Below are 26,285 nucleotides of genomic sequence, written 5' to 3'. Positions count from 1 at the left end.
GTATTTTGAGCTAAAACTTCACATACATACTTGGAGACACCAAAGATTTATTTTACATCTTAAAAAAGTCTTGTGAAATGTCCCCTTTAAGACTTAAAAAACTATATTTTTTGGTTTGCAGAGGCATCCTAATGTAAAATAGTTAAATGCATGAAATAAATAAATTCTTCCATTTGTGAATATCGCTTTTTGTATTGTTAACCCAAACTATTTGGTTTTGTTGTGCTTTCAGCAAAATCAGCAAATCCTATTCAAAAAGTTTGCATTCGATTTAATAGCACTAAAGTTATATCATACATTGCAAAATTTCTAGCTATTAATAGTCTGCCTCCATTTGCCAACTCTCTATCAAAATAATGTATAATTATCTAACACAACCAATAAACAAATGTTTAGTCTTGTTTTGAGGTGTGTGACGGGTTGTACACCCCCAAAACTGTACAGTTACTATGAGATTAATGGAGAAGTTGCCACCACTAATATGGCGGCGCTGTTGACCCATGATCCAGCAGCCGAAGCGCGTTCTAGTTGAGTCTACCGCCCAGTTGCTTACGTCGTCGAGGTTTTAGCCAATCAATTGGTCAAACGTCACGCTACGTAATTAATAGTCATGAGCCAAGCCTTCACTGTAGTAGGACTGGTGAAAACGGTAGCCGGATGGGGTGCAGTGGTGCTACAGTTCATCTGGGATGCTTAATCGTCTTATATATATATTAACACCAGCTGCTGTTTAAATTAACACAATGAACGCGTTAGCAATATTTTTGCCAATTGTAAATAGTTCGTAATTATAGCGTTAAATGCCAACCCATTGTGAATCATTGTAATCTGTTACGCTCTTGGGATCACCTCCAGACAGCAGTGTCTTCATTACCAATTGATTTATCGAAATGAAAGTGACGGTGGATTTTGAAGAATGTCTCAAAGATTCGCCTCGGTTCCGGTGAGTCTCGTGTTAATATCGAATGAATGTCCCGCAAATAAACACATCAATGATGCACAAAAGCGACGCTCCGGTGTCACCATTTCCTCATGGATGCAAAGGGCTGTGTCTCAAAACCTAGTGAGCAGTCTACAAAGAAAGCATTTCACGACCTCATGTACGTTTTGTAGCATGCATTAGATGTTGACTATGTAGGCAGCTCACTTGAATTGAGTCTAACCTCATCCGCATTATCAATGGAGAGATGTGCTAGGAAAGAAAATACTGTACAGAGAAATGATTTTGTCTATATAAAAAATGTTTAATTTCTCTGTTGTGTATTTAACCTAAGTGTTTAAAACAAGAAACGGATCATAAGAAACATTATTTCTGTTCATCTCAAACATGTGGCTTTTCATTTAGGAGGCCAGTGCAAGTAGATATTAATACCAGACCCAACATAAATATGCATGAACATGCATGTTGCATTAAATATATGATTTATATATTTAGTTATAATTTATTTCTCAATGCAAACATGAGAAATAAATTATATGCTTAAATAAGATATTGCATGTTTTAATAGGCAAATGCATTCATATGTTTTTAATCGAAGGGGTATATACGTGAAAGAAATCATAAATATAATATCATACCTGTTGTTAATATCTTGCAATTACTGGTCTTTTTAAAGGATGATGGATAGATTTGAATATATATTGTGCAATTTTCCTCAGTTATTTATTTAATGTTTGTTATATTGCTCTCTACCTACTATCATGGAAATCAATTTTGATAATATGATAAACCAAAAGTATTCAGACCAAATCCTATTCATAGACAGTGTTTAGATTTAACCTAAAACCAAACAAACAAACCTGAGGCAGCTAGTGAATATTGTCAGAGTTTACTTGAGAATAACGGATTTAAACCAGTGCTTTGCGACTAGTTTTGCTGTAAGATATATGGATTTTATTTTAACAGTAGTGGAGACCAATTACTTTCCAAAAAGGTCCTTTCATTCAAAAATGTATTACTGTTACTATGAACATCATTGGCCCAACAATGTCCAAAATTAATAGGCTCAGTAGGATAAATCACAATTTTGGTTTCTAAATCTTTATAATTTCATGCTCAAGGGGTACCTAATCTTTTTATTACGTGAAACACTTAGACAGGTAAAATCAATTTTATGACCCACCAATGTCTTTTAGAAAAGAGCGGTTTATAATACTTTCCATGTCATTGCATGAATGTAGCATCACTAAAAACTCTTTCTTTTGTCATTTACCAAAACAGCCAAATCACTTGGTGACCCACCTTATCCCAGTGTGTGCGACCCAGAATTGAGTTGGCGACCCACCCCTGCTTTAGTCAACAAAATGTTGAACAAGCATTTAACATTTTGCCTTAAGTAAGGAATAATTGATTATGGGATGTTGAATTAGTTGAATATAAAGCACACCCAAGGTTTTAATGCTGCATGACACGGATTGGAGTTGCACTGCAGGTGTGCATTATTTTCAAATAATTTAAAAAACCGGAGTCAATTATTCCACTTATACCACGGTTAACACAAACATGGTTATTTTAAGACATTTTGACAGGTCAGGTGTAGAGAAAAATAATCAACACCCATGAAACATTTTTTCAACCAATCAGAATAAAGCATTCAACAGCCCCGCGGTATAAGAGCCAATAATAAGCACAGCAATATTCAACGCACAAGCCATGTTAATCCTTATAGTAACTGAAGCCGGTCACACTTTATTTTACGGTATCACTGTTACAGTGTAATTATACATTTAAGTACTAAGTAATAATCATTAACACCATGTACTTACTATAGGGTTGGGGTTAGGATTAAGGTTTGGTTAAGTGTTAGTTGCATGTAATTATGCATAATTAACTGTTATTACAAAAATAATTACATGTAGCATGTGTAACAAAGACACTGTAAAATAAAGTGTTACCCTGAAGCCATATATTCAGTGTTACTGAGCTCTGTCTTGCATAGTTTTATTTATGGTTTTGATGTTAAGGGCATCTGCCTATACAAACTGACAAATTAATTTTCATCACTATACGTTGCAGTTTGATTAAAGGACAGCCTTTATATTTTAACAAAACATATGGGTATGATACTGCTTTCAGCCTACAATAAGTTTTTTAATAATTTCATATTGCCTCTTTTGATTCACACACAAGTCTTTATGGAGTTAGTCTGCGGCATTACTGTGCAACATAGCTGGAGTCAGAAATTCACAGAGACCAATAAAAAATCCCATAAGACCCTGATCAAGGCCAAAATCTATTGATCAAGAGCTTGAAGGTTATCCTTGAATACTTAACTGTAGTAAAGGAAGTGCTGAAATTATTGCTGCGTTTATTTTAAACACTTTGTACAGTGGCTAAATATTTAATGAATCCTGCCCGGTCAGACTGGATGTACAATTTTGTCGCAATGCATTTTAAAAGTGATCAATATCCCTTTATATAAATGCTAATTGTAAATCTAGTGTTAATCACATCTCAAGTGTGTCTCGAGTTTAATGTACAGTGCAGAGAGACGTGATGTTAATATTGGTATAGTACATGTGTACATGTGGTTCTTCTAGTACAGTGTTTCTCAAACTTTTTCAGCCCAAGGACCACTTTATCGTCCAATTTTTTTCTGAGGACCACCTAACAGAATCCCACTCTAACACTCCCCCAAAAACAACAAAATAGGAAGGATAAGCTAAATTTTAAAATTTAAGTTTAATATGCAACTGTTTCAAGTCAAAAACTAATTTTTTAAACACAAATGCAATGCTATGCAATTTCATTTGAACAAGTAAATGTGAAATGAGTTACTGCTTAATATGAACAACAAACGGCACATATGAAAAAAACTGCAATTAAACATACTATAACAGCCTAGGTCCCACATTATGTCATTCCAAAGAGCCCTTAGTTTAAAACTGAGGTGGTGGGTATATGAAGTCTAGGGTTGTAACTATGGTAACAATAAAATACTGAAAAAAAATTTCCCCTTAATGTCCAAAATCACTAGCCTGACGTTGTCATACTCAATTCTAGTCAGAATTTGAGTCTGATACCGCTCCATTGAGCTATAATTATGAGGCGTGTCTCAACCAAAAAATGCCTCTACACTCAATTGGATAGACCTACGACCAATCAGAGCAACCGAGTGTGTGACTTATGATGAAATGGCGTCTTTAGCAGCCTGACCGAACTGCTAGTAACTTCGCTACAATGATACTAACATCATTGTAATTATACTAAGTCTGAGTTAGCGAAGGTACATCAACACCACCTATGTTTACAACATTTCATTTATATCACAACATTAAGTAATTACTAAGTCATACAGTAAGACTATCTTTTACCATTTGTACGTTAGGTGAACTTCATCCACGACGATAGCTACCCATTACGTTGGCTTGAAAAATATCGGAGCCTAGCATGTCCCTCCACTTATTCAGCATTCACGATTCCGGGCTTCCGAAAAGAAGCTGGCAACGACCGCTAATTATATCCATCTCGTTGTGCACGCCTAGTTGCATCGCCGTGATACCCATTTCAGTTGCTTCTTTAACTTTCCCTCCATAAGGACCAACTTCTGCCGAATCCCGTAGGAAGGACGGCGAAAACATAAACAAATGCCTTGATCGCGTTTCTCTGTTCCTCTTTTTAAATCAATGCTCTGTCGATATCTTTTAGAACAGACTCAATGTCAGAATCCACAGATCTGAATTCACCAGCGGCAGCCATTTCATTGTAAACAGATTGAACACACGCGCTCTTTGGTGACGTGGTTGATACGTTACTGTTGATCATCTGTCCATCATCGTATAAAGCCCGCCCTCATAATTTGATTCGTCGGCCGGTTTTGGGGCTCGCATAGTAGCTTCTCAACGGAAAAACGCCAGACCGATTTTCCCGTTTTTCAAATTGTGGTGATTTTACACATGAAACAAAAACTAGTACATTACAAAACTAATAGATCTGTGGATATTAGCTGCTTTCAGTTGACGCTTGATCTTTTATTTTGACTCCTCTTTGGTTTAGCCACCGATCCATTTTTATGTTATTAAAACAGAAAGGCAAGAACTAATATCACAGTTTTGCAAGTGCATTAAATATCGACTTAAATAAGTGACGATTGTATAAACACTTGCCTAGTTTAGGTCATCTTTTGGCGGACCACTGGGGGGGTTTGGCGGACCACACTTTGAGAATTACTGTTCTAGTACAATATGGGTAGGTTTCTTCAAAAATACCAAATTTTGAGCAAAAACCTGTGATAACTGCATTTTTGTGAAGGACTTTTGATACACAGAGTTTTTACTGTTTGCCCTAAGGGGTTGCTTCCAGGTTTTATAAGTTGGGTTAGAGCACCACCTGGTGGATAATAGCATAAATAAGGATTGCCGGAAAAACTCGTCATTGGCAGGGAAGTGATTTCTCTTAAAAGGCACCTATAGTTCGATTCACGATTTTACATTTCTTTTGGTGTGTATTAGTAAATGTTAACAATATGCAAAAGGTACAAATCCCAAAGTAAATAATGTTAGTTATTATTTCCAACGTAGATGTCTTTTCTTGAACTACAACAAACACACGGATTGTAGGCAACAGTTTACGTCCTGGGATTGTAGACAAGAACGACATTATCATAATTCGCATTTAACTTAACATAACTTTTCAATGGCGGGTAAAGAGTTAACATATGTGCATCTTTAGAGACACACATGAGGTTACCATATTTTCCGGATTAACAGTCTTAACAAACTTTTTTTCATAGTTTGGCTGGTCTTGCAACTTACAGTCAGCTGCGACTTGTAAGTCAGTATTAATTTTGACATATTATGAACCAAGAGACAACATTACCGTCAACAGCTGCAAGAGTCTGCTATATGCTGCTCTTGTATTTATGTAATTCAATGAATGTTGACAATGTGACATGACAAGCCTGCAAACTTGATGATCGTTGGCTTGTTATGTTCATGCGGAAACCTATTCAGCCTGCTGTTCTGTGTACTATTGTTTAGTTGAATAACTTGCCTTTCCAGATTAAATGTCTGCCCTTCGGCTTGGATTTTGTGAAGTAATTTTCTTAATAAATGCGACGTATAGTCCACTGCGACTTATATATAAAGAGTTTGGTTCCAAAACGCAATAAATCCATTTTGACAATTTCGGTAAAAACGTGTTTTCTATACCGAGAAAGTGGCAAGATGAAAACCACTATTTTCTGTTACAAACTTTAACATAGCGTCTTTAGGTTATAAAAACATAAAAAATTCAAATCCATAACTTGATTTTCAAAGATTTATTATAAAAACGATTTTCCACAAAATGACTTTTTTCAAAATTCTATAAATCTATTGAATCAATGTATAAATGTGCATTCATCTTTGCCATTTTATATTCATTTAGTTGAACAGTTGTACACACTGATCATTTCTGCGTGGTTATACTTGACGTCGTCGCTTAACATTGTTCACAGCGATCAGCTGTGATTCTCGTTGACTTTGAGTAAAATAATGTAAAGTTTTCATAAGATCTCCTGGGGTCAATGTGTTAGCACAAGAGAAGCTAGATGCTTTCGGGAGAACAAGCGATCGTCTCCCGAGTGCCTCTCACGTAAATTATTAGATGTTGATGGCTTACGTTTCTTTCTCGTCACAGAAAACCACTGCAGGTTTATCAATGCTATTAAAGTATTATTTCGTTTTTGTTTGTTTGTTAATCACGAAGTACAAAGTAGATGAGGAAAACTAGGACTCTGTGTACTCAACGCGCGGGCATTGTTTGTTTACATTGCGTGGAATGGTGCACTGTAATTTGTGGAGCGGATTTATTGCATTCTGTAGAAAAAGAGGAGTGGCGTTTATTGGGTTTTGGGAAAAAAAGGAGAAAAGATGACAGAATAACACGGCGGATATTGGATTTTGCGTAAAATTAAAAATTTACTTTTAAATACTGACCTGATATAATACTGATTTTGGCAGTAACTCATTTTTTTCAAAAATGGCATTTATTGCGTTTTGGAACCAAACTCTTCATTTGTTTTTCGTCTTCATGACATATTTTTGATTGATGCGACTTGTACTCTGGAAAATACGGTAATAAAATATGGTATTCGTGAAACTAAAAATTCACATTTTAGATACTATCAATATATTTATGTGTGCCTTTTAGGATCTATTCAAATGTACAAACGCATATACTGTACACAGATATTTATACTAGAACATCTTGTCCAGACAGCTTTATAGATACAATATATAAAGATATTGGAGAGAGCCTTTACATGTATGTTTTATATTATTGATGTTATTTCCTAAAAATGCTTTGAATGAATTTAACTAATAAAAAAATTTATACAATGATGTTTGTAGGGCCACGGTAGAAGAGGTGGAGGGAGACGTTGGAGGACTGGAGCCAAAACTTGACAAGGTGACCTGAGTGATATATTATGTGATTACATTTATTACACGTATTTAAATGTGTATGTTATATTTTGTAAGTATTGGTGATAGATCAAGAAAGCTGTATTTATTAGTTATGTGTTCCCTGAGAGTCAAACCCATGACCCTGTCCATGAATCGATATGTTTTTGTTTACCAAAATGCATGAAAGTTTCTATTAACTAAATGTGATGTGTGCTGTCTTGCAGCTGGTAAAGTTGTGTATAGGGATGATAGATGCTGGACGAGTGTATAACCAGGCCAATAAACAGTTTGTGAATGGAATCAGAGAATTGGCACTCCAGTCCACCAGGGATGAGGTCATCGGGGTAAGAAAGAGTCTGCCCACCTTACTTCTTCTTCTTCAATCTGTAATAAATCATATGTGACTTTGCTTGTGCTATTCCTAATAACTTTGTGTTTCTTTCTTTTAGTCCAGTTTAGCTGCATTTGCAGAGACTCTTCAGGAAATGAACAACTATCACACAGTAAGAGCCCTGACACTGAAAGTTTTACATTTAAAAAGTTTTAAAACAATGAGGTTAATGATCAAAATAATGTCTGGCTTACATTATAGTGTTTATGTTATAAAACAATTGCATACCTAACTAGCATTGAGTATTACATTTTAAGGGACGATGTGCACTAAATATGCAATTATATTGTGGATCTGTTTGTAATTCTATACGACTGTTTTTAAAATAAATAGTAGAATGAATTGTAAAATAATATAACGCTCTTTTTCTATTGTTTCTTTTTTTAGATATTGTTTGATCAAGCCCAGCGGTCCATAAAGTCTCAACTTCAGGCTTTTATAAAGGAGTGAGTCTCTTTTTCGTTATTTTCCACGTCGGGTGTCAGTTTTTGTGAGAAATGAGGAAAATTTCTCACTTTAAACCTTCATTTGCAGAGATTTGAAGAAGTTTAAAGATGCTAAGAAGCAGTTTGATAAGGTGAGCGAGGAGAAGGAAGTAGCTCTGGTGAAGAACGCTCAGGTGCCTCGTAACAAACAGCACGAGGTGGAGGAGGCCACCAACATCCTGACCACCACACGCAAGTGTTTCCGTCACATCGCCCTGGATTATGTGCTGCAGGTCAGTTACCAGCAGTGATGGGACGTCCCAATCGTATGATGATCTAACAAAACCAGAAACAAATGTTCAGTCTTACTTTTAAAAGGTTAATTCCCTGAGACTTGTTTTGGGATGTGTGATGGTTTGTACATCTCCAAACTGCATATGAAGGAAGCATTTTTATCTCCAGTTGCTATGACTTTAGTGCCGTTGTGATTTATGCTGCGTTATGTCATTTTTCCCACCGTGTCCTATACTAAAATCACCACGACATACTTTGCAAAAAGCGTGGGAATTGACGATGCTGCTTCGTGATAAGAAATTAAATTCCTCCGTCCAGCTTTTGTTAAATTTGCAGCTGTATTTTTTTGTTGTAACACCACCTGAGCTTTTTAATGCTATTTTTAAGGGTGATGTTTTAACTTCCCCCGTCTACCTGCACAGATATTAGACTTGTTTGAGATGCGACTCGCCTAGCCTGAAATTTAGACAAGAACAGGCGACTTCACTGAGGGGAGGAGTGAAAAACAGACATTGCGTCTGCTGACGTTGTGGGGTTAACTCCTCCTACTTCACCAGATACTGAAATCTTATTGAATAGCACCAGTGCAGGGCACTGGCCAATTGTCGCATACCTATGCCAATCGCATGACTGTCCCATTAAGTCATGGAATCCAGTGTTTAACATTTTCCTTGACAATTTCACTTTTTTCCAGATAAATGTCCTTCAGTCTAAAAGAAGACTGGAAATCCTCAAATCGGTAGGATTTGCAACATATAAAAATAACAGTTTTGAAAACGTTAAAATGTCACATTTTCCAGAGAATACAAATATTCATAACGTTATTTCTTCCTCTGCAGATGTTGTCCTATATGAACTCCAACCTGACATTTTTTCATCAAGGATATGATTTGTTTTCTCAACTTCAGCCATTAATGAAGCAGCTCGGTGCCCAGGTACAGACACTTAAACATGTACACAGTGCCCACTTACAAACACTTAAACGTATACACACGCATGAACGCACGCACGCACACACACACATGTGATGTTCATCATGTTAATGTAGTGTTTGGTTTGGCAGTTGGATCAGCTGGTGGTGGATTCAGCAAGGGAAAAGCGGGACATGGAGCAGAAACACTCAACTATCCAACAAAAGGTAAAAAAGCAGAATGGAGATTCAGATTCATATTGTAAAAGTCAAACCTATGACAACTACTTTACTTACTGATGTATAACAATTCACTGTGTTATATTGTCTTGGCATTAAAACATTATCCTAGAAAGTGACAAAATGCATTTGTTTGTTTGTTTGTTATTTTTCTCTTAATGCAAATGAAACCCAAAGTTATATTTGCTGTGGTCTTGCATATAGAGTTTACTGTAGTTGACATGCTTTAAAATATCTGTTTTAATTCTTTTCCTTTTAACACTTCTTTTGTTTCTGAACTTTCAGGCTGCTTTGCAGGTAAGCCTTCCAGTCTCTGTATGATTTTCAAGAATTTTTTAGTGCATTGTGACATTATGTTTATACGGTGTGTTTACCATTACCATAATGTTACCAAATCTTATTCTTACACAAAACAGTGAAACATGGGCTAGTCAAGTGGTTTTTAAAGGATTACTCCAATTTCATTAAAAAAATCCTGATAATTTACTCACACCCCATGTCATCGAAGATGTTTATGTTTTTTTTTCTTCGGTCAAGAAGAAATTATGTTTTTTGAGAAAAACGTTCCAGTATTTTTCTCCGTATAGTGGACTTTAGTGGACCTCAACAGTTCAACGCAGCTTTATTATAAATAAATTGTTTATACATTTATTTATAAATTGCAGTTTCAAAGGGCTCTAAACGATCCCAACCGAGGCATAAGGGTCTTATCTAGCGAAACAATTGTCATTTTAACCCAAAAAAGTACTTTGGGTCTTGCATTAGCAATGTGAAGCATTACATATGTAAAAAACACACGCTTGCAGACCATTTCAAATAATAAACTGACTCAGAGACCAGTGGCGGCTGGTTTCGAGGGTGCACGATGCAAAGCTCGCCACTTCATGTATTTAGCTCGTCATGTGTGTGGTTCGTCATTTCAAAATATGTGTTTGACGTGTCATGTAAACTTATGTGCATCACGCGTCTTAAATTAGTGTTAAGTTAGTGTCTTGCAAGTTTTTTGTGAACTTGAGTGTCTCGTTTCGATGCGTGTGCAACAGGCACTTATTTTGACAAGATGCATGGTGCACATGGTTGGCATGACGCAATGAGCACATATTTTGAATTGATGCCCATCGGAAGAGAAGTCACCAGCCACCACTGACACAAAGACATTAATAAGTATCATTTCACATACAACAACGTCAGAATGGTCCTCGATCTTTCTCCACACTTGTAAACACTAGAGCTGTAGTTTTGCATACGTCATGCGTGACCTTTCGACATGATTATGTAATACGTAAGGTCACGAATGTGAACAGAACTAGTGTTTCTGATAAGAGAGAAATACAAAATTCGTAGAGCAGCGGAGGAACAGAATGAGAACCGCTGGGTTAGTCCATGCATAATGTGTATACGTAAAATATAGATATTTAGATAGTCAAGTATTTATACATCACATGTCTTTTAGTTTATGCTGCTTTTAATAATACATAATTTTTAACTAATGTGAAACACAAACTCCACAGAAAAACATTCAGACTCATTTGTAATGATGCAAAAAATCTTAAATCCACTTTTACAAGGTGTTTGGACATAAATGTGCATTGGTAGTGTGGAAATGAAACCACCCTACAGTGAACCCTCTCCTTTTTAATCGCCATTAAACCAAAGCAATCTTATTTGCTGTTTTGATTCACTTGTTAATGTGATGACACACAAACAAAGCCCCGCCCACAGCCACTGACTGACTGGTTCATTTTACCCAAAAGCTTTTCTAAATGTGTTTGTTAGCACAAATGCGACTAAATGTATTATTGTCTCAGACTGTATACACAGGAATCAGATCTATTTTTAACCAAAAGCGCTCACTGTCTGTAGTAAGGGAGTGCATTTGCACCCACCCAAATAGTGGCATTTTGGACATGATTAAACAAATGATCTGTGGGATATTTTGAGCTGAAACTTCACTGGAATGTGCCTGAGACTTATATTACATCTTGGACCCTTTAATGGTCCTAAAATGGGTTATGAGTTATATGAATAATATCAGTAGTAGAATCAATCGTTGCTGTTGTTAATTGTTATTTTCGTAAATTTTCAAGGACTTCTCCAATGATGACACAAAACTAGAGTATAATGTGGATACAGATAATGGAATTGCTATGGAGGGATATCTCTTTAAAAGAGCAAGCAACGCCTTTAAATCCTGGAACAGGTAAATCTAAACCGTTGCTTATTTCCCATCTATGACAAAGCTTGGCATGAGCATTTCATCATTTCATATTCATTTATCCATTTGTTTATCTTTTTATTTTATGTTGGTTTATTTGTCCTCGTCTCCACTCATTGTTGAAATGAAACAAAAAGCTGGGCATGTCAGGTACCATAACGCACATTTACGTTGGGTTACGTTTGCTCTTCATATTGGATATTCTGATGAATTGTTTACATCCACTCGTCACCATCCGATACATTTCTTGTAGAAGCATATTTAAGTTCATTTCTCCTCCTCCTCTTAGGCGCTGGTTCTCCATTCAGAACAGTCAGCTGGTTTATCAGAAGAGATTTAGGGTGAGTCCAGTCAGTGTAAACATTGAATTCAGTGTGTGTAAAGTGATTTACTACAGTATCTGTGTGTGTGTTTTTCAGGATAACCCCACTGTAGTGGTGGAGGATCTGAGACTCTGCACTGTGAAACACTGTGAGGATTTGGAGCGCCGCTTTTGTTTTGAAGTTGTGTCCCCTTCCAAGTATGTATAAGTCCAAATCTTTCAGTATCATCATCGAAAAATATAACTAAAAAAAGAGCGTAATTAGCTGTATGAGATGTTCGCTCACAGACGTCTGTTTGTTTGTCAGGAGCTGGATGATGCAGGCTGACTCGGAGAAGCTGCGGCAGGCGTGGATCAAAGCCGTTCAGAACAGCATCGCTACAGCTTACAGAGAGAACGGAGAGGAAGATGCTGTCGTGAGTCTACATCTGATCATCTATCTGCTGTAGATGAGTCCTTTATGATAAGTGTTCAAGTGATCTTAGATGTAAAGGAAAAGTTTTACCCGAAAAATTATAATTCTGTCATTGACGATTTTTACATTTGCACCAATAATGGGATTATTTCCAAAAATCGATTGAAGGATGTAAAGGTGCAATAAGGCAGTTTTTGCTGCATCTAGTGGTGAGACTGTGAATTGCAACCAAGGGACAGTCCAAAGGTTACCCGTCCTTTTCAAAAACGCGAAGTAAAGCTATGGTAGCCACCACAGGACAAAAACGTCATTGTCTGAGACAACGTAGTGACAAAACAAGCTTTACAGATCAGTTTGTCCGTTTAGGGCTACATGACAGCGACTTCCATGTAAGGAGACATGCAGTGTATGTAAATAAAAACGTGTCATTGTAAGATAAGAAAAACAACACAGTTCCTTATGAAAGGTCTTTATACACCACTGATATCATAGTTATGTATATTATATTGCATTTCTGTCAGGAGATCCTCCTAAATTTTACACATGGTAACTTTAATCACAGTAAGATGACTCTTTTTACAAATTTTGCATATGTTTCCACTATTGGTTACGTGCAATTTTTATATTATTCGCTAATATTTGTGACCCGTCACAGAAACCAGTGACACAAGTCGGCAGGACAACTTTCGAGATAATGAGAAAGAAAGTTTTTTTCCAAAATTTGTGATTTTAGTTTTTTTGCAGAATCTGTTAGTTGAGATCACGAAGAAGCCTCTCCATGTTTGAGGTAGCAGTTTTTGTATTTTTAAAAGCGCACATTTTGCGGTTGAAATTGGCTTGTTTTTCCGGAGATTGTAGCGTGCAACGGGGGGCGTATTGTCTGTGTGTATATTTACATACTGTGCTCTTAAAATTTCAAAATAAAAACAGACTATACAAGTGCAAAATAATGCATTCTTAGTCAGAGGTAGCATTCAATAAAGCGTTTGCAGTGCATACTGTGCAGTTTAGTAACCGTATAAAAATCTCAAGTTCAAATTACTTTATTTTACATGCATTTATGAGCAAAACCTCTTCAATGTGCCTTTTGATGGTCAGTGTAATTTTTATAACTTGATTTGTTTAATCCACAATCCACATTGTTTTCGTGCTGTTCAAGTCCATTTAATGACAAATATAAACAGAATTATAGACTTAAGAAGCACATATATTATTAAACTCTTTCTCTTAAGTTTGTTAAGATAGATTAGGACTCATTTACTGCTGGACAGAGAGTGAATGAAAGCGCAGTCTTCTGGCAACAGTGACATATTTCAATGCTTTCTGTTAAATTGCTCAAATGACTGTTTAATACACACTTGACATCACATTCATGATTTTATGGTAAAATGACACTTTTTCGCGTAAATCCACGAGCATTTAAACCATAAACAAAGCACATTCACTTTAATTGAGCGTGAGCAGCGCAGCAGAAACGATTGCAGCACTGTTGCAACAGAGCCGCAAGCTCGCGCTGCTCATGCGGCGGGGTGCATGATTGTTAACATGGGCGCTGAAAAAAAACACGTGCCGCGCGGCTGCAGGCACTGCTCACCCTTGCTGTGTGAATTTGTGAAACCGGCGTGGACTGAAGCCACTCGCGTTGCTACTACTCTACGGCGCCGCCTTTTTGGGTCTGACGAATCGACGCGCATATTTTGCGTCGACGTATTTTTTGCGTCGACGTCATCGATTGCGTCGACGCGTTGTCCCAGCCCTAGTCATTGATGATTTTTACATTTGCACCAGTAATGGGATTATTTCCAAAAATCGATTTAAGGATGTAAAGGTGCAATCAGGCAGTTTTAGCTGCATCTAGTGGTGAGACTGTGAATTGCAACCAATGGGTCAGTCCAAAGGTTTCCCGTCCTTTTCAAAAATGCAAAGTAAAGCTATGGTAGCCACCACAGGACAAAAACGTCATTGTTTGAGACAACGTAGGGACAAAACACGCTTTACAGATCAGTTTGTCCGTTTAGGGCTACATGACAGCGACTTCCATGTAAGGAGACATGCGGTGTATGTAAATAAAAACGTGTCATTGTAAGATAAGAAAAACAATACAGTTCATTATGAAAGGTCTTTATACACCACTGATATCATAGGTATGTATATTATATTGCATTTCTGTCAGGAGATCCTCCTAAATTTTACACATGGTAACTTTAATCACAGTAAGAGATTACAACTTTCGAGATAATGAGAAAGAAAGTTTTTTTTTGATTTTTTCGTTTTTTTGCAGAATCTGTTAGTTGAGATCACGAAGAAGCCTCTCCATGTTTGAGGTAGCAGTTTTTGTATTTTTAAAAGCGCACATTTTGCGGTTGAAATCGGCTTGTTTTTCCGGAGATTCTAGCGTGCAACGGGGGGCGTATTGTCTGTGTGTATATTTACATACTGTATAAGTGGCTTGTGTTTTCACCTCCGCCCCCAAAGGGAACAGCGTGACAACTAAATAAGGATAGTTCACCCAAAACTGAAAATAATGTCATTAATGACTTACCCTTATGTCGTTCTAAACTCGGAAGACCTCCGTTCATCTTCTGAACACAGTTTAAGATGTTTTAACGTTAGATTTAGTCCAAGAGCTTTCTGTCCCTCCATTGAAAATCTGTGTATGGTTTCCATGTCCAGAAAGGTAATAAAAACATCATCAAAGTAGTCCATGTGACATCAGTGGGTCAGTTAGAATGTGTTGAAGCATCGAAAATACATTTTGGTCCAAAAATAGCAAGAATTACGACTTGATTCAGCATTGTCTTCTCTTTTGGTTCTTATGTGACGCATGTGATGCATTTTGACCGCGTGAAGTCACGTGACTATAGTGACGCTACTGCCCTGTCTTTCAGACATGTTTGCTATGTTTTATTTTCAAACTTACAGCGTGCGTCTCCCCAGACTGTAAAGAAGCTTTGGCGCAAAAAAAAAGAAAGAAAAATAAAAGAAGCTGGGGCGCAACAGATAACAGTGAGCCGCGTCGTACGTCAGCCGTGGCTTGTTTGACTTTATGCAGCGCCGCAGTCGGATGATGTCAAAGTACCACGAGAGCTCTTCAAGAAATCTTACGGAGTAGTTTAATTTCGACTCGCTCTCGCCGTACTTTGACGTCATTTGTCTGTCAGTTCTTGCAGCGCAGCATGAAGTCAAACACACAAAAAGTCACACAGAGATCGTTGAATTCGTTATTTAATTGGCTACATGTTTTGTCTATCAATATTTTCCATGAAGTCATTGGCTGATGGAGGAACGAGTGAGCGATTGGTTACATCCCTAAAGGACGTCACGTTTTCGACAGCGCTGTTTGGATTATCTATTATACTACCTTCCTCATTTTAAATACAAACTTTGAAGGCGGGTTCATGTGTTTGACGGAAGGTAAAGTGTAATCTCATATACCCTTACATGTTACGATGTAAGTAGTCCTCAGATTGTATATTATATTGTATTACCAAACATTCATGCGAAATTTGATGTAAACAATAGACTATATATCTATATTTCACGGATTATACGCATTGCATGTTGTCATCCGGACTTCTGTCACAAAATACTACATATGATGCTAGAACATCTGTATCTCAAAACGGCTAACTCAAAATGTCCCAGATCCGACTTGTGTCCCTACTTTCTGTGACTGGTCACATTTGTGGTTATTTTTTACATAACCCAGTGCACAAATAATAAACTAACATACAGTAGGTGTGCTACTGACCACTGTTTTTATTTATTTATTTACATCAAATGCCAAACTAGTTCCTATGGAATCCATAACTTTCTTTGGTTTCAAAAGAAAACTTTTATTATTTTATTGAGCCATTTAAACAATCAGTGCTGAAAACTGTCTCCTCACCTTACCCAGATTCACATCATTAAAGGGGCCATGGCACAAGACTTTTTTAAGATGTCAAATAAATATTCGGTGTCCCCAGAGCACATATGTGAAGTTTTAGCTCAAAATACCAAATAGATAATTTATTATAACATGTTAAAATTGACACTTTGTTGGTGTGTTCAAAAATGTGCCGTTTTGGGTGTGTCCTTTAAAATGCAAATGAGCGGATAAAGTGCAAACACTGATCACAATGATGGTGGTTTGATGCAATTGAAACTCAATTGTGCTGTGAATTATTTTTTTCTCTCTCTCTCTTTCTTTGCACTAAATAGCAGTGCTGTGATTGGATAGTGCAGATTAAGGGGGCGGTGTTATTCTAATAAGAGCTCCTTATGACATCATAAAGAGGGCCACATTTCAACGACCTATTTTTGAATGTGCTTGTAGAGAATGGTTTACCAAAACTAAGTTACTGGGTTGATCTTTTTCACATTTTCTAGGTTGATAGAAGCACTGGGGACCCAATAATAGCACTTAAACATGGAAAAAGTCTAATTTTCATGCCATGGCCCCTTTAAGCTTATAATAATATAATGAATATAATGAATAATGATCATTTAAGCTGTCAGGTCCAATTTAGTGTAAAATGTCAGTTGTTTTCCAACAAACGTAAAGTAAACTGCAATTTTATTTTTTAAACAGAGATGGCGACAAAGAGTCCTAAGTTACGGATTGCCGTTTTTGATTCTCAGCTTACGAAAGTGTTTATATGTGAATGCATGTGTGTGTGTTTGATGCTGTAGAGTTTGGACAGGCAGTCATCTGCGTCTCTGGGCAGTCTGGACTCAGGCTGCGACTCGGTGAAGCCAGTTAAGGTTGAAAGTGCTCTACAGAGGGTGCAGGCCATCCCTGGAAATGAGTTCTGTTGCGATTGTGGACAATCTGATCCACGCTGGGCCAGCATCAACCTCGGCATCACGCTGTGTATCGAGTGCTCAGGCATTCACAGGTACCTCTTCATCTGATCCCATTAATTAATGATCTTTAATTTTTTAACATTCCATAATCTGTTTGATCTGGATTCTCAGGAGTTTAGGCGTTCACAATTCAAAGGTGCGATCTCTCACGCTGGATTCGTGGGAGCCTGAGTTACTTAAGGTATCATTTAGTCAAAATTGAATTTTTATTAATGCAATATGTTCCATGGTTTTTAATTATTGTACTTGGTTTGCAGTTAATGTGTGAGCTGGGCAATAGTGTCATTAATCACATATATGAAGCTCGAAGAGAGGAGATGGGTGGCAAGAAGCCTCAGCCTGGAGATCCCAGGTACCTCCAACCGATGACTATTTTGACCTCTGACACTGCAGATGCTCCTTTAGCTTTAAAACAAACATAAGATCTCAAGGAAAAATTTTGTCCAAACTGGTGTATAAAGGTGTTATGGTGTGTTCACACCAGACGCAATGAAACGTTAAGTGTGAGTGCTTTAACTCAATGCAAAGATGTAAAAGACATCCAGCGGCGTGATTTGCGCAAATATGGCGGATGTGAACGACGCATTTGTTACGGCATTTGACACGCGTGATTCGGGTGAGTTGAAAAATCTAAACTTTGGCAGATATTCGCGCTGCGTTAACCAATCAGGAGCTTGCTATAGTTGTGTCTAGTAGTTTAGACTCTTGAGTTTAAATTGAGCATATTTGCATCTGAATTTCACGTGCGAATGAAGCGAGTTTATTTAAAATATTCAAGTTTCCAACTACGCGCAAAGAGCGTGATTTATTCGCTTCATTCGCATCTGGTGTGAACGCACAGTAAGACTATATAATAGGTTTATGTAAGGAATGACCCAATTTGGCTTGCTCCTCACACACATCTACTGTGATATATTGAGCAGCATAGGAATACTTTCTGTGTCTTTTTAGGTGTATTCCTGTGGAATGTATCCCAAAATTTTCTCTTTTTCCAGCTTGTCCGCCGCTAGTTACTGTAGTATTTTTTGTAAATAAGCACTGTGTACAAGTCTTCTTTTCATGGGTTTGGGATTACATGACTGTAACAAAATGATGACAGCTTTTTCTGTGTGTCATATCGAAGACAGGAAATTGAAGCCTTCATCCGAGCTAAGTATGTAGAAAAGAGGTTTGTCCTGAAACCCACGGCTCAGCAGCAAAAGGAAAAGATCATGGCGTTGAGGAAACAAGACAAGCGTGTGAAGGGAAACATAGAGTTTCTGCCCCCGCGGCCGCCCCCTCCGACACCCAAACTCCGTACCACCTCGAACACTTCAGGTGAATGTTGGGAGACCACAGACTAAAGACAGGATAGGATACTGACTGGAATCACATGCTGCTTATATTTACTTTCTTTTTCAACCTATAACTTTGCCATCCAATGTCAACAGCTTCCATTAGTGGTCAGGAGGTGCGGCGCGACTCGCTGTTCTGCCCTGATGAGCTTGATTCTCTCTTCTCCTACTTTGACACGTCCTCAAAGCTGCGGAGCCGTAAGTACTGAACAGCCCAACCCTTCCCCTCATCTTATATTAGTGTGAACTTCACAGTTTGTCTTTGTGTTTATTGTTGAATGAGCTCAGAGGTTTGTGTTTATGTGACAGTGAGGAGTGCAGACAGTGGTATTCAGAACAGTGCAGATGGGAGCAGAGAGATGTTGGCCTCCACCTCATCCAGCAACAGCCTGAGTGAAGCAGGTGAGGTCAACACCGAACATAAATGATCTTAAAGGGATAGTTCACCCAAAAATGAAAATAATGTCATTAATGACTCACCCTCATGTCATTCCACACTTGTAAGACCTCTGTTCATCTTCGGAACAGAGTTTAAGATGTTTTATATTTAGTCCAAGAGCTTGTTGACCCTTCATTGAAAATCTATGTACGGTATACTGTCCATGTCCAGAAAGGTAATAAAACATCATCAAAGTAGTTCATGTGACATCAGTGGGTCAGTAAGAATGTGTTGAAGCATCGAAAATACATTTTGGTCCAAAAATAACAAAATTATGACTTCATTCAGCATTGTCTTCTCTTCTGGTTCTGTTGTGAAGCGCATGCGCGAGAGCAAAGTCACGCGACTCCAGTGACGCAGATGACGTACGACGCGGATAACGTGTTATCTGGTGCGTCCCAGCTGTTTTTTTGTGTACGCCTGAGCTTCGTTTACAGTCTGAGGGAGACGCACGCTGTAAGTTTGAAAAAAAAACATGTCTGAGGATAACACGTTATCTGCTTCACAGCAGTCACGTGACTTTAGTCTCACGCATGCGCTTCACAACGCTACTGAAAAATCCAGCTAAGACCAGCATAAGCTGGTGAGCTTGTATTTAGCTGGTTTTGCTGGTGTAGAAAGCTGGTTTTGCTGGTGTAGCAAGCTGGTCTAGCTGTGTTTTGGTCACTTTTTAAGCTGGTCTAGCTGGTCTTAGCTGGTCAGACTGGAAGAGCAGCTGGCCCACCAGCATGACCAGCTTTGTCAGGCTGGGAGGACCAGCGTAAACCACCTTAAACCAGCTAAAACCAGCTACCAGCTTATGCTGGTCTTAGCTGGATTTTCCAGTAGGGAACAGACGCGGAAGAGAAGACAATGCTGAATAAAGTCATAATATTTGTTATTTTGAACCAAAGTATTTTTTCGATGCTTCAACACATTCTTACTGACCCACTGATGTCACATGGACTTCTTTGATGTTGTTTTTATTACCTTTCAGGACATTGGCAGTATACCGTATGTAGATTTTCATTGAAGGGTCAACAAGCTCTTAGACTAAATCTAAAACATCTTAAACTGTGTTCAGAAGTCTTACGAGTTTGGAACGGCACGAGGGTGAGTTATTAATGACATTATTTTCATGTCATTGATTTTATTAGCCATGTGCAATAAAGTAAAATAAAAAAAATAGCAGCCTGTTGAATTGTTTCCTTAGTTTAGGTACTGTTTCTTGAGAAAGTGTGTTTGTATGCTGTAATATAACAATTTAATGTGTTGTTTCAGAGCCCCAGGAGTCTGATTCGCCCATGTCTGTAAATCAGACAGACTCTCCTCCTGTGTTCTCTGAGATGACTGATTTCTCGGCGGGACCTCTGCTGTATTGGGCGTCCTGCGCCTGCAGTTTGACAGACATGGTGGAGGCGTTGGCTCACGGAGCCGATGTGAACTGGGTCAACGGTGAAGACAACAATCGGACTCCACTCATACAAGCCGTACAGGGGGTTCGTTCTTCTATTACTATACATCTAGTTCATTTAATTTTAAAGAAGTTAAGGATCTCTAAGCCCAGTTTTACATCTCAAATCCAGAATAAAACTGATTTCAAGTTGTTTTAAATTTGCACATTTGTGGCCCTGGACCACAAAACCAGTCATAAGTAGGATGGGTATATTTGTAACAATAGCAAACAATACATTTTATTAAAATTCAGAGTCAAAATTATAGATTTTTTTAAATGTCAAAATTCATTAAGGCTACGTTTACATGGAAACGATCTGAAAAGAAACCGCAAAAGTGCCGTTGCGTTATCACTTTTTATTCTGCGTTTATACAAGCGTTTTGAGGGGGAAATCTGCGTGCACATGGTGACGCAAAAGTGTGTGATATTCGATGTAGTATGCACTCCAGGCGGCTAGGTGGCAATGTGAAGCACTGACACACAACACCACCAAGTCCGTGTGCCTGCGTACAACCTTCTTCCTGGTTCTCCCAGGTCTCGTCCAAAGCCGTCTGGTTTGCCTCAGACGAATTGGCGCCTTCTCTGATCAGTAATACTAGCTGTGAATATTTCGTACAACTGCTGGAAAGACTTGTATATTTATCAGAGCTGCTATGGCAACTTGAAGGTCCGACGTATGGAAATAATCCGACATGTTTGTTGTTTTTTTCCTGAACTGGCGCATGCCTGTGACGTAAATGCGTACGCGACGAAAGCCACCGTGAGCAGACTTTAGCATTTTTACTCTTTAGACGAGAACGCGACGGTAGATCGTTTTTAAGATTTCCACTCTGAAGGGTGGTTTCACTTTTTTGCGTTTTTTAGCCCCCAAAATGCCGTCGCCGTGTAAACGAAAGGCACATCCGATAAAATATTTTTACGTTTTCACCCTTGAGCGTTCTCGTGTAAACAGGCCCTAAGATATTTAGTAAAGATCATGTTACATGAGGATATTTTGTAAATCTCCTACACTGCAAATAACAACTTTCAGTACAAATTTTGTCTTGTTTTCAGTAGAAATATCAAAAAAGTCTTAAATCTTAAATGACCTAAGAAAATAAGTCTAGTTTTTAGACAAAAAATAACATTTAAGTGAATTTGTGCTTAATATCTGCCAATGGAGTAAGACATTTTGTCTTAAATTAGGTATTTGAGAAAAAGTAAACTTTTAAAGATTTTGTTGCTTGTTTTAAGCGCAAAGTAAGTTACATTTTATATTTTTTGGTCTAAAAACTTATTTTCTTAGGTCATTTTGCTTATCAAGCAAATGCATCTTGATTTAATTTTTTGATATTTCTACTGAAAACAAGGCAAAAATACTAGAAAGTAATTTTTTGCAGTGTACCAAAAATACATCCCAAATGCATTTATAATTAGTAATATGTCTTGCTCGGGACTTTATTTGGACAACTTTAAAGGCAATTTTCCCAATATTTAGATTTTCTGTACCCTCAGAGTCCAGACTTTCGAATAGTTGTATCTCGGCCAAATATTGTCCTATCCTAATGCTGCGTTCCAGGCAGGTTTTTAAACCCATGAGTTACGACTTCAAAACCACGACTCACGACCCTATGCGTTCCAGGCAGCCTGTAACTCGTGTTTTTACAACCTTCTACCGGTAAAAGTGCACTGGAACGGCAGTCAAACCCGTGACTTCCCAACCGTGAACTCGTACTAGATCGATGTACTCCCAGTTCAGAGTCGGGAGTCGTGGTTTTGAAGTCGTGAGTTACGGGTTACCGGTTGCCTGGAACGCAGCATAACAATACCCACATCAATAGAAGGTGTATTTATCCAGCTTTCATGTGATATCGCAATTTCAGAAGATTGACCCCCTATGACTGGTTTGGTGGTCCAGGGTCCCAGCCAACATTGCTTGGTGGGGCCAATGTAGGCCCCATATTGGCTTGCAATATGGGCACCAAGTTGGTTTGTCCGCGGGTTCCATGCTGGCCCCATCTGACTTGGCCCACATGGACCTTATGTAGAAACTGATGCCGATGTGGACTAAACCAAAGTCAAGTATGGGTGTGGTTGGGTTGAAGAAGTGATGAAGTTAATTAGATAATGAAGAGATGAATGAAGTGATGATTGATCATTAATGATAAACACCTGCTGTTAATAAACAGAATCACTAAAGAAAGATGAACAAGAAGAGAATAAAGATAAAAGACCAGCAGAACCACAACAACTACAAAAAAATGAAATAAATAAACATTTCTTGGTGGAGCCAATGTAGACAGCAAAATCCCCAGTGTTCAATGAATGCTGCTCAGTGTTTATATAGATCCACACTACAGAGTGTTAAAAAAGTAACATTGAAGCATTTTACATCTTACTTGTAGAGTTATTTATTAACTTAGGTTTAGATGTTGGCTGTTTCATTTAAAGTCACCCTTATTGTGATCAGTGTTTGTTGTAGTGGGGCTCTTGACTCTGTTTTTTAACTTAATTATTATTTTCTGGTTGCTATAACTTTTGTGTTTAAAACATGTTTGTTATGGCAACGAAAGAGATGAAAATGTCAAGTGTTATTCTATGGCGGTGGTTAGGATATAGGGTCTAATATTGTCATGTAAAAAACTGAGTGTTTGGTTGTTTACCAAATATATTTTTATGTCAATAATGTGATACTGAAGTATGACATCTGGCACACTCATATCAGTTTGTCATTTTAAAGAAAGTTGAAACAATGTACAGTTCAAAATTAACTTTTGTATAATTTAGACACCCAAACATAAAGAATCAGAGTATGGATCTCAATAATGGTGACCATAAAATGAAAAGCGTTATGCTGCAATGCATTCTGGGTATCAACAAATTACAAATCTTATCCAGAACTCCCAGAATGCACTGCGGCATGAAAAAAACATGAACACTTTGGCATTTTTCTTTGTCACCATTGTTGAGATTCATACTCTGAGACTTGATGTTTGTGTGTAAAAATTTACAGCATGGTTAATTTTTAAGTACACATTGTTTCAAAATCTTCAGAAAGACAAACCGCTTTGATAGTGCCAGATATCATACTGTAGTATCACATTACTGAGAGAAAACAATACATCTGCTAAATGAGCAAACACTAAATTAATAAAAAAAAACATTTTCTAGATGATAATGTTCAACATTACGTATCAACCACCACAACAGAATTGCAACATGGTCTCTTCTTTGCCATAACAAATATAACACACAAAGTTATAGCAGCCAGAAAAAAACAAACAAGCTGATACCCAAGAGTCAAGAGTCCAACTAAAACAAACAATGATCACCATGATGGTGACTTTAAATAAATCAAAGAGATCAAAAACTGAAAAATAAAACAGAGATGGTGAAAGAAAAGATGAAGTCACAGATTAACTCCACACTATTTCATTTGTGTGGACCTTAATAAACACTGAGCAGCATTAATTTAACACTGGGGATTTTGCTGTCTACATTGGCTCCACCAATAATTTTTTTTAGAATGTTTGTAGTTGTTGTGGTTCTGCTGGTCTTTTCTCTTTATTCTCTTCTTGTTCATCTTTCTTTAGTGATTCTGTTTATTAACAGCAGGTGTTTATCATTAATGGTCAATCATCACTTCATTCATCTCTTTATTATCTAATTAACTTCAACACTTCTTCAACCCAACCACACCCATACTTGACTTTGGTTTAGTCCACATTGACTTTAGTTTCTACAGAAGGTTCATGTGGGCTAAGTCAGATGGGGCCAGCATGGAACCCGCGGACAAACCAACTTGGGGCCCATATTGCAAGCCCATATGGGGCCCACATTGGCCCCACAAAGCAATGTTGGCTGGGGTCATATTTGTAAATTTTATTAAGTGTCTGTATGTGTTCAGGGTTCACTGATCCCCTGTGAGTTCCTGCTTCAAAACGCTGCCAATGTGGACCAGCAGGATATTCGTGGCAGAGGACCACTGCATCACGCCACCATACTTGGTCACACGGGGTAATTCAATTAAAAAATAAATGTTATGTCATAGTTATGGACTAAGGCCATTTGATAAGGACATTATGGTCAATTGTCTCTGACTGTCATTGTCATTAAATTTCATGTACAGAATAAATCTTCAACTTAAACTTTGAGCTTGAAAAGTGTCGATCTTACAAGTCTTTTTTCTGTGTTTTTGTGCTGTCAGTCAAGTTTGTCTGTTTCTGAAGCGAGGGGCTAAGCAGAACACTGTGGACGTTGATGGCCGAAGTCCGCTGTCCATCGCGGTAGAGGCGGCAAATGCAGACATTGTCACTCTGTATGTTAGACACAAATCATTTCCTGCTTCTGTACTAAAGCTTCTGTTCACAGATTTTACTTTTCATTTAATCTGTAATGTACCCTGCTTAAAACTGTGTTTTTTAATCTTTTTAGGTTACGTCTGGCAAAGATGAATGAGGAGATGAGAGGTACAGAGGTACCGTCAGGTCAATACTCTCATTCCCAGGGTCACACCGAGCAACAGTATAAAAAATGTATTCAAGAATTTATAACTTTACAACTACAGGAGTAGTAAAGCAGAAAACACCATCAGCATTAGATCAAAATCTCAGATCACGTATGCTGTAATGCATTTACACTGGACGTCGCAGCATAGAAATCTTACTGTTGTATATTTAACAAACAAACATCACCCATTAGTTGTTTTTTTACACAGCATCAGCATCTAAGTGATGTCACTGGCCAGCAGTCACCAGACAGCACAAATACTTTTCTCTTTTTACAAATATACATAGTTTTTGTACATTTTCTGATTCAAAATTGATCACACTGGTGCTTGTTTTAGACCTAATGAATATCTGGTCTATTGTATTTCTAAAATCAAATGAAGTACTAGTTAGAAATCACTTATTTTAACATCAAGATGGTGCTTGTTTGTTCCTGAGCTGGTTTAAACGTTTTGTCTGGCATCAGTATTTTTGAATCTATTACTTTAGGATTATCATACATGTCAATCGCTCAGAGTAACTGTAACCCTTAATGTAAATTATGCATATATCACTGACCATGTTTACATGCTCATGCTTAAGGAAGAACAGCAATAGATGAGAAGCTCAGATGTAAAAGTGGCTAAACGCCACCTACGTCAAAAATTTGATAATGAAATTAACCAAATGTTCTGGGTGCGTGTTACGTTCATCAAATACTTTCGCTTCAAATACACTTAATCCCAGACTTAGCGTGGGGTCACACTAGCCGCATTTGATGTGTCAAATTCACGTGTAACGCGCCTAGTTTGGGGCTTGAACAGTGTGAGTTTACTCACTTCATTTCAACCTCAAAATTCTAGTCATCGAGACACTCGTGTGGAAATTCGCGTCATGGGAGGGGCTTCTGCGACTCCGCTTGTTTCCTGTAATCACGTCACTACTAGAGCAAGCTCCTGATTGGTTAATGTGGCACATTTTTCCGCCAAAGTTAAACATTTTCAACTCGCGAGTTTGCCGCAGCAACGCTCAATTCACGGCATTTGCGCGAACTAGACATGCGAATGAGGTGGAATCACGTTTACCGCGCCGCGCTAAATGCCTCATTTGCGCCACGGGACCTCCAGATGCACGTCAATTCGTCTTCACATTGACTTAAAATTGA

General features: G+C 37.9%; 1 protein-coding gene across 1 annotated transcript; it reads left to right on the top strand.

Moving 5' to 3' along the window:
• The first annotated feature begins 365 nt into the window (after positions 1–365).
• Positions 366–26,285, top strand: acap2a (ArfGAP with coiled-coil, ankyrin repeat and PH domains 2a). The gene is made up of 24 exons (XM_055201467.2): positions 366–943; positions 7,333–7,390; positions 7,611–7,730; positions 7,836–7,889; positions 8,165–8,223; positions 8,312–8,495; positions 9,191–9,235; positions 9,336–9,431; positions 9,560–9,634; positions 9,932–9,943; positions 11,734–11,846; positions 12,151–12,202; positions 12,281–12,381; positions 12,491–12,599; positions 17,273–17,478; positions 17,558–17,627; positions 17,704–17,798; positions 18,570–18,763; positions 18,877–18,978; positions 19,090–19,182; positions 20,480–20,697; positions 24,541–24,650; positions 24,841–24,951; positions 25,068–26,285. Exons 1-24 carry the CDS (start codon positions 891–893, stop codon positions 25,204–25,206), a joined length of 2,469 nt encoding a protein of 822 aa, XP_055057442.2. The 5' UTR covers positions 366–890; the 3' UTR covers positions 25,207–26,285.

Source organism: Misgurnus anguillicaudatus, chromosome 2 (genome assembly GCF_027580225.2).
Source record: "Misgurnus anguillicaudatus chromosome 2, ASM2758022v2, whole genome shotgun sequence".
Taxonomy (NCBI): Eukaryota; Metazoa; Chordata; class Actinopteri; order Cypriniformes; family Cobitidae; genus Misgurnus; species Misgurnus anguillicaudatus.
The sequence above is the reverse complement of the archived record's forward strand: the minus strand, read 5'-3'. Positions and strand labels throughout refer to the sequence as shown.

Excerpts from the sequence above, each read along its gene's own strand:
- acap2a (XM_055201467.2), top strand. The coding sequence starts at position 891 with ATGAAAGTGACGGTGGATTTTGAAGAATGTCTCAAAGATTCGCCTCGG. Across the intron at positions 12,382-12,490 it reads GAAGTTGTGTCCCCTTCCAA|GAGCTGGATGATGCAGGCTG; the intron begins GTATGTATAAGT and ends TTTGTTTGTCAG. Across the intron at positions 12,600-17,272 it reads ACGGAGAGGAAGATGCTGTC|AGTTTGGACAGGCAGTCATC; the intron begins GTGAGTCTACAT and ends TTGATGCTGTAG.